Genomic DNA, 13,432 nt, shown 5'->3' with positions numbered 1-13,432 from the left:
TTCCGTAGTGATACTGCCTCAGAAACCCAAGGAGAGTTCTCTATGAGTCAGATCTGACTCCACGGCAGTGCAGTGCATTTCATTGTGTTACGTTGGTTTTAAATAAAAACCACCTTCTAGATAATTACACTGAACATCAAATTCCCCAACATATTCCCTCAGTTGGCTTTGATATACCTCTGACTTCTATACAAGGGCACTGCTAGCAGATTTTATTATTTGACTCATGTTTCTAAGGATGGCAAATGAAGGCAGAAACTGGGATATAGTTGGAAATTTTTGCTGAAGCTTTTGGTAATAAATCACAGTGAGATACAATTCTCAGTGGGTGGTGATGTTAGTGTCAGGTGCATAGCTAGTGATTTGAGTCAAGTAAGCAACTCTGCCTACAAGCTTTAATGGATTTGAGGTCTAGCAGTTCTTCCATTAAAGATTTATGTATCTGACACAGACAAATTGTTAACCAAAATTTCTGCTTATTTTTCCTTTGAATTATTAAGCTAAACACACCTCCATCCATAAAGCTGATGCTATAGGGCTCTCTGAAGTCAAGACCAAACCTTAAATCAATCTAGGAAGCCTAGACTGGACTTCTTCATTCCAGTGACATTACTGAATACCTATAACCCTGGAGCAAGATTTATTCTCCCTGCTATAGCACACATCCATGAAGGCAAATGTGTTGGTAATATTTTACCATTTTGTGGAACCAGTTAATTTTGGAAAGAGAGAAGATTGACAGTACATTGGAGTTGTCTCAGTGAACAAGTTATAGTTGCTTAAGAAACAGCATCACAGGAAGAACAAAGAGAACCTCCTCATATCAAATTTACAAATCACCTTTGCAATCCTTAAGAACTTAGAATCATGGCAATCAATCAAGTGTCCTTACTAATGGGTAGTGATCTCTTGGCCTGCTTCCATTCCCCATGGAACCAATATTAATTGCCCCAATAGTTGCATTATTTCACCAGATTTCTACAGATCCTTGCATATACAGAGAGTGCTCAGTGAACTTAGAATGAATGAACGAATGGTAAGCTTGAATTTGCCTTTGTCTGTGCTAATATTCTCTCACTGACATTGAGTCAGCTCTGACTAATAGTGACAACCGTCATTGGGTTCCCAAGGCTGTAAATCTTTACAGAAGTAGATCGCCCCATCTTCCTTCTGTGGAGCAGGTGGTGGGTTTGAGCCACTGACCTTCTGGTTAGCAGCCAAATGCCTTATCCACAGTAACATAGTGCCTAAGGCATTTGACTGCTAACCAGAAGGCTGGTGGTTCAAACCCACCAGCCAGTCCTTGGAAAGAAGGTTGGGCAATCTACTTCCGTAGTGATACCACCTCAGAAACCCCAGGAAGGGCTGCTGAGTCGGATCTGACTCAGCGGCAGTAAGTGAGTTAGTGAGTGGTGCTAATACTTGGGCAAACAAGTCAAGGAGGACTTTATTTCTCATTTTACGTAAGCCATGTATGTTCCCACTTCTTCCTTTGAAGGATTCCCTGGGTGGCACACACTTGGCTACTAAACAAAAGGATGGCAGTTCAGACACACCCGAGTGCACCTTGGAAGAAGAGCCTGGTGATTGACTTTAGAAAGGCCAAAGCCTTGAAAACCCTATGGACCATAGTTTCATGACTCTGTATACATGGTGTCACAATGAGTCAGAGTTGACCGGATAGCAACTAACAACAAAAATGAATTTGGAAATACAGGAAAGAATGTCAGTATTTGTTGTGACTGTGTGCTTGACTTCACTGTGCAGAGCTTGACATTCCTGACCTCATCTCTTTGACTTCTCAGGGTGGTAGCTGCCACTATTATCCCAATGCCACACACTTAAGTTATAAATCTGGGCTGTTGACTTGGCTTGACAGGTTCCAGATTCTGTGTCTGGAATTACTGTGCATTTTACTAACCGACTTCTATAATACCTACCTTGAACATCTCCTTTTCACCTGGGAATAATCAAATGTGCAGAATTCTACAAGTATTGGTTTGCTTTTAGAGAGCTGTGATAACTGCTACAGTTTCACTATGACTTACTTTATTTAGCATCTTATTTTAGTGCTCATATCTACTTATTATATAAAGAAGTTAAAAATGTTGTTCTCCCTGAATAACATTGCAAGAAGTTATCTCAAAGAAAGTATACCAGTTGGAAAATGAATCACTAATTGGACACAGGTAGAGGAAAGGCCTAAAAGAGAGTCAAATTCTGAACAGGAATATGAATGGGAAGAGAGAGGCAGATCCAAGCGACACAGTTCAGAGGTATTTGTTGTTGTTGTTGTTGTGTGCTGTCGAGTCAGACCCGACTCATAGCGACCCCTCCTTGGGTTTCCAAGGCAGTAGCACTACGGAAGTAGATTGCCCCATCAGAGGTATTAGAACATAGAAAAAAGAAGATTTAGGTAAACCAGAGAAATGTAGAAATCACATTACAAGGAAGGTTTTCAGTTAAGTGGAATTATAATCTAGATAATATATAAAAAGGATTTATATCATTGTAATAAATTAGAGATATGAAAGGAGGTTGCTGATATTTGGAATTTGTACAACTTATAATCACCTTTTGAATTTTCTATCCACACAAACTCAAGCAGTGGAAATAAGAATTATCTGTGAAGAACTGATTTAAAAAGAGTCTTGAAGAAAAAGAAGGAAAAAGAATAGTAGCTGTAGTAGTCAACTTTCCCACCTTGATGTGTTAGAACTCAAAATTTTGCTTCAGTCCAACATTGATTCCATCAAAACAGCTCAGTGGATTTAAGGAACTTTCAGAAAAACCTGTTCACATGGGAAAGTGTGTTATTTTGATTACTTTAACTAAACCAAATCACCAAAAAGAGCCAACAGCCTCCTTGATATGCCTATAAGTTCCTGGTACTGAAGATAATTCAGCTTAGTTACTTATGTGTTGTTGGTAGTTGCCTTTGAGTCCATTTCAATTCATGGTAACTTCACGTGTGCAGAACAGAACTGTTCCACAAGGTCTGTGAGGCTGTGACCTTTCAAAAACAGATTGCTAAGCTTGGGTGGAGTTCCCAGTAAGGTAAGCAGAGGCTTGGTTGTGCTTACTTAACTAATCTGTAGGGGATTTCACCACATCTGCTGAAAAACATGAAACTTACCTTACTTACTGGTTACTCCATCCCTGTCTCAATTATTAAATTAGAAAAGAGGCTTTGATTCCATAGGAAGTTTCTGTGGGACTGGGAGAGAGATGCCAGTGCTAACTAGAGGCAGGATCTTTGATGTGGTGAAAAAACATGGAATTGTTCTCTACAGATTTGTAAGAAAGCCCAAGTAAACTCATGCTTACCTTGCTTACTGAGTAGTCCATTCCTGGCAGAGCCTGTGTTCTGATACACCTCTGAGTGGATTCAGACTGCCAGCCTCCCAGCTAGTAGTTGTGTCCATAACCATTTGAGCCACCCAGGGAAACCAAATGTGGAGCCCTACTGGAAAATGTGGAGCAATTAGATGATGTTTACTAATCAGATATAGGTAACTGGATGTTTATCGAATAATTGTTGGCTGTGTGGTGAAGGGGTCAGGGTCTGCTTCAGCCTGGCAGTTTCACTACCTTTGTGCTTTATTAAATTCTTCAAAAGGTAGCCAGTGGTTTTCCTAAAACAATCTTAGGTTCTCATCTGAGTAATCAAGTATAATTTTTGAAAGATGTCACCTTCCACAGAATAAACTTAGGGACTGCCAACCCTGAATTCTTATTATTCAAACTGCAGTCTTACAAGTTTGAAAGTACAAAAATAGGCCACAAGCCATTTTTCTCAAGGTCCTGGGAAGTGGCCAGGTTCCTGTTCACAGCCCTTATATTTGCCAATGCGCTGTTTTTCCTGGTGGACATTCAGAGCTGCTTCATCCTGTGCCTTTCTCTGAGTTAGAATCTTCTTTCTTCCAGCCTACCTAAGGGAGTCTCTTATAATTAGATACTTCCTCTTGTAGTACTGCCTGTAAGTGGGATAGCAAACACAAAGCCATTTAAGGTGGGGTATTACATTAATTTGACTAATCAATGTTTTAAGAAGACCTTGTGGCACAGTGGTTGAGTGCTCAGCTCCAAACTGAAAGGTCAGTGGTTCAAATCCCCCATCTACTGTAAGGAACAAAGATATGGCAGTCTGCTCCCACAGACGTTACAGCCTTGGAATCCCTATGGGGCAGTTCTACTACTCTGTCCCACAGTTTCTGTGTGTTGGAATCGGCTGAATGGCAATGAGTCAGATTGTTTTAACTGCCAGTATTCATTTCTCCAGTGTCCTAAACATGTGAGTTTTTATCAGTAGACTGACAATTTATAGACATAGGTTCTAATCTATAGGAAAAAATAGATCAAACATTGCATATGCGAACAGAAAAAGTCCTACAACTATTTGGTTGAAGGTATCTTAAGGGTTAGAGCAGTGGTGGAGAGGCAAAGTCCATGCTATAAAATTGTGTTGGATAACTTTGCTGGAAGTTATGTGTGATGAAACATGCAACAGGAGTCACCTCTTCTTGTCCCAATAAGAATAAAGAGGTACAGAGAGATTGGTAGCAGCTGAAGCATAATCAATGTCAGTATTATGAGGTATTTGTGTTTTATGTATAAAGTTGTCACTCTCATTGCCTTAATCAGACACAGTTTCCAAAAGGAAGTCTAATAACCCTTCATGAACAAAAAGTGGCAACAGTGAATGTGGTTTTATTGAGTGTAGTACAGTTTCCACCTTCCATTTATGGAATACATTTATGCAACTGAAAGCAAATGACCACAGCTTACTTTGCTTTTAATCTGCTCTGTTTGTGGGTCATGAGATTTTTTAAATGTCTCAAAACATGAGACTCCAAGTAGAGATCTTTTCTATGGTGTTTTCTACTCAGAGACATCAGCAATCACTTCAGTACATTAATGGACTAAAAAATACAGGTAGTCCAAAGGATAAGGGGAACAATATAATGGAGATTACATTTTTGGTTTATTTCCAAAAGCATAAAAAATGAAAGTAACATTACTAGACGAATGTCATCAGGGCATGTACTTTCTACTTTTTAAATTACAGTGATGAATTTCTACATGTTACTAACCCCTGACACGTACACACATTCACACACATACACACATGCCTTTGTGTGCACCTGCATTTCCATGTCAGTTGGCTGAGGCTAAGGTGCAGGCTCTGATCATGAAACAGAGACACATAAGCTCTCTGGCTTTATGGGGGACTGCCCCTGTGACATCAACACCATTAGCATCAGATACTAACCAACTACGGTAGCAACCATGAGTTACTCTCTGATGTTAGAGAGCCTCGCAGGCCTCCCACTGAATTCTTGAGTGTATTATGATGATGCTGGCATCTTGTTTTGTCATGGATTAGAAATACATGTGACTGATAATTTTGTACAAAGCTGCCTGTGAACATTAAAGCATCAAAATAATTTTAAGAAAGCATTGGTTTCTAATATTGTCAACCTGTTTTTAGGTCCTGTGGATGTTAATATTCTTGCTAAATGTAATCCTTGTTTATCAAATCCCTGTAAAAATGATGGCACCTGCAACAATGACCCAGTTGACTTCTATCGATGCACCTGTCCATATGGTTTCAAGGTAAGTAGGAGCTATTTCAGGAGCCACAGTCTTTTCAGACTTTTCAGACATAGTTCTTCTCGGTGTACTTTTCTAATTCTACTGTGCTTCTGCCATGTGCCGAGAATTTACACTCAATTTTACTCAACCATTCCTTTGCAGGGGCAGGATTGTGATGTCCCAATCCATGCGTGTATCAACAGCCCATGTAAACATGGAGGAACTTGCCATTTAAAAGAAGGAGAAAAAGATGGCTTCTGGTAAATTTCTGTCATTAATCTTAATCTTCTGTGTCTGAAGTATTAGACTAAGAATAACTAAGCAAACTATCATTTTCTTTCTCAAATCAAAGGACATTATTTTTAAAAGAACCATGTAAGGTTAATAAGGACAATAGATATCAGTCCATCTTGGAGATACTGCAGTATTAAAAATTAAAATTAGGGGGGAAAAAAACTAGACACACTATAGTGGTCTCAGCTCAAGATGCTGCAAAAAAAAAAAAAAGTGATTAAAACACATGCACACATTTCAATTAATCAAGTCAGATTAGGGCAAGGGAAAGCATTGACTCCATTATGTTAATTAATAGCCAACTTGTCTCTATTGCAAGTCATATATTCATCTGTTGTTCTGTGTATTGCTTTAACAGGCAGCATGCAAATGGTAAGATGTAGGTCCTACTGAAATAGGAAATTAATGATTCTGTTCCAAGCTACAATATGAGTAGACAAACATGCTGTGAGCATTTTTAATCTGGAGTTATTTAATCACACAGTACAATTACTCCAGATGTACATCATGAATTATGAAATAGTGTTCTTTATTAAATGACACTAATAATTTCACATAAGAATGCTAATCTACTACTCAAGCTCATTAGAATGTCACTTTTTAGAATAAATATATTTCATTTCTGCATTCCATTATGAAATTATCTTTAAATTAGACTTTAACCAAAGATTATTCTAAAGATTATTCTTATTCACGAGTAAATGTTCAGTGTTTTATGCCTGGGGGAAATTGTGTTTATTGAGTCTTAGGATAACGTTCACATTTTGTAATTGTAAAGAAGACAAAATTTCATTTTTAGATTTCTTTTTTTTTTTGTTTCCAGACATCAGACATAAGGCATAGATAGTAGATATTTTAATTTTTTAATCAAAACAGTTTCTCATCATTTATAAGCAAAGAATCATGAATTATTTTATGAGAGCACAACTAGAGATTAAGGTATTTGATGCTGTAGAGTAAATTTTACTTGTGTCTGGACCTGAAAATATATTGAACTTACAGAATTGTAGGATCATGAAGCCACTGGCTATCTTGCAGCCAATACTTTGTTTTTTCCCCAAATGGTTTCTGGTTTTGGGGACATTACCACAAATGCTTACAAGATGTCATTTAAATGCATTTTAAAAATCAATTTCTTGTAGTTAAAAGCTCTGTATTTTATCAACCTACTTACGCTTTTTTGTTGTAGATGTTGTCGATATTTAAACTCCCTGTGTTAAAAATGCAGCAAAAATACGTGTTTGCCTTTCCTTTCCCTGACTTGCAGGTGTATTTGTGCTGATGGATTTGAAGGAGAAAATTGTGAAGATAATATTGATGACTGTGAAGATAACGACTGTGAAAATAATTCTACATGTGTCGATGGAATTAATAACTACACATGCCTTTGCCCACCTGAGTACACAGGTATGGAGAATAAGAAATGCTGTGTCATTGTTCAGTATATCTGTCTGAAAGCACCATTGCTACTAAGTTTTATGTGATCAGTAAACCATTATTTTATTCAAGCACTGGCAGGTCGTTTTAGAAATTAGTTGTAAATAGCAGAGGGACTTAAAGATAGTTTCAATCAAGCAAATAAAGCCCCAGGAAGCTAAATGAGGACAGGGATCTCGATGGCAGACATGCTGTCCAGCAAAGAGAAGCTGTCACACAGAAACTTGGCTCCTACAATTGAATGGCATTTTGTGCAAAGCATTTCCCCTGTGCAAACCATCCCATATATACATGCATATGTGTGTGTGTGTGTGTGTGTGTGTGTGTATATATATATATATATATATATATATGTTTTTGTTGTTATTAGGTCCTGTAGAGTCTGTTCTGACTCATAATGATCCTGTGTACAAGAGTGAAACGCTGCCCATTCCTGCACCGTCCTCATATATTTATAGAAACTGAGATTGGTAGTGTAGTGCCTAAGGCACTTGACTGCTAACCAGAAGGCTGGTGGTTCAAACCCACCAGCCACTCCTCCGAAGGAAGGTTGGGCAATCTATTTCCATAGTGATACTGCCTGGGAAACCCAAGGAGGGGTCGCTATGAGTCAGTCCAACTCAGCACATAACAACAACCATGAGGCCCCAGTGTGACAGTGATTAAGTCTTTGTGAAGAAAGCATTTGTTAACCATAAACTACTTAAGTTTATCTCATGCAAAGAATATAACTTAAGGTAATTTCCCTTGCTTCCTGAGAGATATCCCTTGGAATTCCCTGAATAATTGAGGTACCTTTTGTCATTTTAAAACCTCCAGGCTACACCTAAAGATTGGTGGGAATGAATACCCCCTTCAGCCAGGACCTAGTAACCTGATGTCAGCCGACCTCAGTGAGGGGCTATGGTACAATTACAGTCAATGGTTGGTTCATTAAATTAGCCAATGGTTGATTTTCTAGTCTACTCCCTCCTCTTCTCTTTAAAAAGCTGCATTGTAACTAGCCTACATTGAGCCATTTTGTTTTTTCAGAAGTAAAATAATCTCCATAAATGTGTATAGAGTAACTGTTCAAGTCAACCTTGTTTTAATTTTGCTGCACATATATATGTATATATATGCATATGGATAGGATATATGCATACATGTAGATATGCATACATATGTGCATATGTATGTATATATGTGTACATATATGTTATTTCTTTATATAATTAAAATACAAATAGGAATTTGAGCTTGCTCCTGTCCGTACTTGTTTCTTTACAAGCGAGTCTTTCCCTCTATTAACTCATGTTGCTTAAGGTTAAGTTCCAGCACGAAGATATTGAGCATTTTGTCTTATGAGACAATTGACTTCTTACAATTTGTCTCTTTGAGTGGTGCATCTCAGAAGACTATCCACAGTGCAATAGTTCTTCCTTGGATAAGCCAAAATACAGAGTCAACATCAAGTTGTTGACCTCCCTATTATGTCAGAATAGCTATTTTTATTAAAGGTTTTTGTGATTATAAATAAAGGAACTTCACCATTGTGAAGTTTTGCTTTCATAAATCACTTAAAGTTGATAGAGAAAAAGAGAAAGTTACACATTTCATCTGTAACCAAAAATGGAGAAGGCGATTCTGTTGTTCTATTCAAAGTTGCCATTTTCATTCTGCTGAGCATTTATCATAAATTATATGTATTTCCATGTAATTTTGTACATAGTTAAGCATAAACCAGGGTGGGATAGCTGAAGATAGATAAAAACTTCTAAAGATAAAAACACATCTGCATGATTCATTTTCCTGTGAATTTGTTGGAAATTAGTTGAAATTTCAACTTTTTTGTAATAGCTGGCCTTAGCATTTCAGTAAGCCCCTTTCACATTGGGAAAAATTGCTAGATAGAATAATAGAATTCTCTTTTGGCATATAGGATTGCTGAGTGCCTCAAAAACTGCCTTTGCCATGATAAGATCTTTTTTTGTTGTTTAATACTATAAACCCCCTGATGTTACATAAAGTATTTTCATGCTAAGTTTCCGGTAGACATTTGAGTGTTTTGTCACTGAATCGTTTTATTATTTGTATAGTACTTGGACTACCTGATAGGCAAATTTGAACATGCTTTAATACTTGGCATTAGTGAGGGATACCAGATGTATCCAGTATGCATCCATTGTGAAAAAGTTGTGTAAAGCTGAAGTGTTGCCTAGCTTTGACATTCCCATCAGTATTCCTGGGACACTTGCCATTAGTCTGCACATCCAGATTTCAGAGCCATTGGAGAATTGAGTATCTCTGAGTCTCATGAGATGAGTTCAGAATTGACCATGAAGCCCAATGTTTGCACTGAAATCTGTTACCTAGTATTTTCTTTGAAGGATCGTGAGTTCTGATTATTGTAGAAAGGTCATAAGAGCCTACTTAATTTAGGGTGCCCAGTCTTCTCTGAGGAGCTCTGGTAACATAGTGGCTAAAAGCACTTGACTGCTAACCAGAAGGCTGGCGGTTCAAACCCACCAGCCACTCCTCATAAGGAAGGTTGGGCAATCCTACTTCCGTAGTGATACTGCCTCGGAAACCCAAGGAGGGGTCGCTATGAGTCGGGGCCGACTCGACGGCACATAACGACAACAAAAAAGTCTTCTCTGACCACCTCAACATGAGTATCACAAACATGCCTTAGCTAGCCAGTGCCGTGCTGACCCCCGAATCCAGGAGTATTTCTCTTTTCTTACTGATGAGACACATGTGGAAGAGCTGCTCTTCTTAGGCGTTTACAATATTTTATGATAGTTTACATCTGAGTTGTTTTGGAGGGATCCCTGATTTACCTTTAGGTTTGTCATTCCTTACTTCTTACCCATTTCTTTTGAGTCTTGTCATACCCTCTCACCCTCCATTTTCCAAGCTCCCATCCTGATACCAGATCCTCTTAAACACATACTTTCTTCCATTCTAAATGATTTAGCTCAGTGCAATCAGTTTCACTGAGAAATATTACGAAGGCTCACCTCCCCAACTGTGTCAGAGTTTTTTTCTTTGAAACATGTCATAAAAACCCAAAGCTTAGCAAAACGCCTTTTTAGCCAGAATAGTATATTTTATGATATCTATAGAAGCTGTCATGTGGGAACCTGCCATGACTATCAGGAGCCATTTAGCACTAGCCAAGTACTGAGACTCTTTTGGTCTTGGTACCATAGTGCCTAAGGCATTTAACTGCTCATCAGAAGGCTGGCGGTTCAAACCCACCAGCCACTCCTCAGAAGGAAGATGGGGCAATCTACTTCTGTAGTGATACTGCCTCGGAAACCCAAGGAGGGGTCACTATGAGTCAGATCCGACTCAATGGCACTGAATTTGGTTTTTGGTTACTGAAAATATCCATTTGCCTTAATCTGAGCAAAGGATAAACAAACCATTGAGCTGAAGAGAGAGTGTCTGGCGTGAGGAACATGGAGATATTAACATTAACACTGTCACTTTGGGCTGGGTCTTCTGCACTACACAGCGTTTGACTCTTTGTCAGTAGAGCAGCTACCTAAATAGAACATGTTTGTAACTCATCTATTAACTATGCTGTTTTCATCCGTATGTGAAATGAGCTCATTTACCAAGTACCAAGCAACCATTTGTGGATTCTGAAACCAGTGGCACAGAGATGAGCATTTAATTAGAGCAAAGTAGAAATTGAACTTTAGAGTTTTATATCCTGCTTCATCCAAATCTGTAGTTAGGGAGGAATTTCCTTTTAATGTGACTATTGTTTTATATTTAACTTGGGAATCTGATTAATGAGCATAAGATCTGGGAACAGGAACCCTACGATGTTCAGGGAATATCATAATGCTATCATTGTTTAAAAATCATTCAAGTCACGTGTTGCCCTTTTCTTTGACGATTTTTCTCTTACTCTGTATTCCAAAGCCATACGAGGAGAAACTGAACTCTTGTTAAGTAGGAGCAAATCAAACATCATGGGAAACACTTGCAAATAATCCGATGAAAGCTTTTCCATTTGGCACCAATGTTAAGAGTCAGAATGGACATAATGTGCTTAATGGAGAGAATTCAGAGATCAGTAAGCAAACTCAAGTTTTTCAGACAGAGAGGCTATGGTATGATATGCAGGCTATGAAATGCGGATGGAAATATTTGAAATAACATGAATCACCATTGGTTAATTTATTAGACATTATTTAAGGTCTGAGTCCAAAACATCACAGTAAATAATTACGGATTTATTAGAGGAGAAAACTCTCCATTCTTACCTGTTCAGGGGATTGACAACATAAATTGTAAGGGGTAATGCAATTTTTCTACAGTCTAACCATCACTGTGCCTCCTCACCCTCTTCATCCAAACAATTCTTCTCCACCTAATCCCTCCCGTGATCTGCCCTTCTCACTGTCTAATGTGTGTACCTGTTAATGGCTAGTTACGTTTAGGCAAAGTTGATTTTTTAAAAAATTTAATTCACAGTGAGTCTAAACTAAAATCTTTATGCTAAGAATTCGGAAATAAGACAATGAAAGTGTGAGAAGATAATTTAAAAATTCACTCAATGGTTTTCATGTTAGATTTGGTGTCTTTGAATCGCTATCATAGCTTTTCTCAAAATAAGGCATCACTTGGAAGTAAATTTTCAAGCAATTCCTCAAATTACACAATTTCAAACCTATAAGAATGAAAATTGTGGATATGGCACCCCTGTGATGTTGAAAAACTGACACCTTTGCTTAAGCTTTCATGCTCACTTAGGTGTTGAATTGAAAAATGTGTTTTCCATATTTTCTAACAGTCAGAACCCTGGACCTGTGATGTCAGACTGTGTGTCTTAATTAACCCCATTCTCATGGGACCACGTACAAGTACGATACAAAATGGATCACATTTTAAACCATTGTTTTGCTTACTGGCATTCCATAAATTCAGAAAATAAAAGTTTCCATATGAAAGGGGGACATGAAAGCTTAGAATACGTTTCATGGAAAATATTGGGAACGCTTTAATTTTCCCATTTTGAGCCATTATTTTGTTTTGTTTCCTGGATCTCTGATACCCATGCACGGACCATGAAGTGTGCTTCTGACAGAGTAAACATGCTGCGTGTTCAGTCACCTGGTCTAGACACAGATCTCTTGCTCCCTGTGACCGTGTTTACCTTTTACCTCATTTTCTCCATGTTTGTGTGTTTGGCCCGGCTGTAGGTAAGAGATCTAAGCCTTGCTTCAGTTTGCTCTCTCACCCTGCCTTCTCTGCTGTTAATGCTGCAACGCACATTGGCTTCCTGTGCTCTGCTGTTGTAATGCAATGTAAAAAGTCTTTTGTCTCTTCTGTCTTTGTCGCTGCCAGCTGCTAATCTGAATGAGGTGGAAAAAGGTTAGTCGCCTTTTAAGTCTGTTATGATTTTAATTTTTGTCCCCCTCTTTCTTTTAAAGCTACTTAGATTTTCCTGTGTGCACATGGTGAAAGGAATGTTGGCAACATATGAAATCTGAAAGCAGTATGTCAAAAAGCCATTCAGATCCTTGACATATGTAGAGCTATGCCAAGTGCCATGGAAAGGGCATCTGAAATGCACTCTGTCGATTTCTAGAAGAGGATAGGCCAAAAATCTGAGTGGAATAAAGGGTGGCAAAAAAGAGGGATTTACATGGTCTACATTATACCCTTTTCATTACTTTCACTTGTTTAAAGATAGCATGGGTGCATATTTTTTAATAATAAAAATCATAAGTCATGTAGTACAGCAGACAGGTTATATACAGTAAATGTTGAAGGTAGAAGGAATCTTACCCATAACTTTGAATGAATATTTTTGGTAATTCGAAACATGAAAAATATTTGAAGATGTATACTTTATTAAAACCCATGAAATAAATATCACAAAGCCTGAGAAATTGATTTATTAAATGACAAAGTCAAATTCATATTATAGTACACCTTGGAGACTAGGTGGTATTTTGAAAGGATGAATAGAGCCCTATGTAGCCATTGAGTCTGACACTGTCCAACTGGCTCCTCAGATGCATCCACACCCAGGAAAGGAAGTCCTGATGGGATTAGGATAATGGGCATGTCTGGGGAGTCATCCTGGAATCACTGTGGACTT

General features: G+C 38.2%; 1 protein-coding gene across 1 annotated transcript in view; it reads left to right on the top strand.

The window, feature by feature from the left end:
• The window catches only part of SLIT2 (slit guidance ligand 2), a 569,662-nt gene that overhangs the window by 502,941 nt on the left and 53,289 nt on the right, over positions 1 to 13,432 (top strand). Inside the window, exons 28-31 of the mRNA XM_042782686.1 lie at positions 5,492 to 5,616; positions 5,758 to 5,855; positions 7,157 to 7,296; positions 12,673 to 12,699. Of these exons, the coding sequence (XP_042638620.1) occupies positions 5,492 to 5,616; positions 5,758 to 5,855; positions 7,157 to 7,296; positions 12,673 to 12,699 (390 nt within the window). The remainder of the gene's footprint in view (positions 1 to 5,491; positions 5,617 to 5,757; positions 5,856 to 7,156; positions 7,297 to 12,672; positions 12,700 to 13,432) is intronic.

Source organism: Orycteropus afer, unplaced genomic scaffold, assembly GCF_000298275.1.
Source record: "Orycteropus afer afer isolate SDZICR_OR568_19922 unplaced genomic scaffold, OryAfe1.0 scaffold00411, whole genome shotgun sequence".
NCBI lineage: Eukaryota > Metazoa > Chordata > Mammalia > Tubulidentata > Orycteropodidae > Orycteropus > Orycteropus afer.
This window is presented reverse-complemented; position numbering and strand designations above follow the sequence as displayed.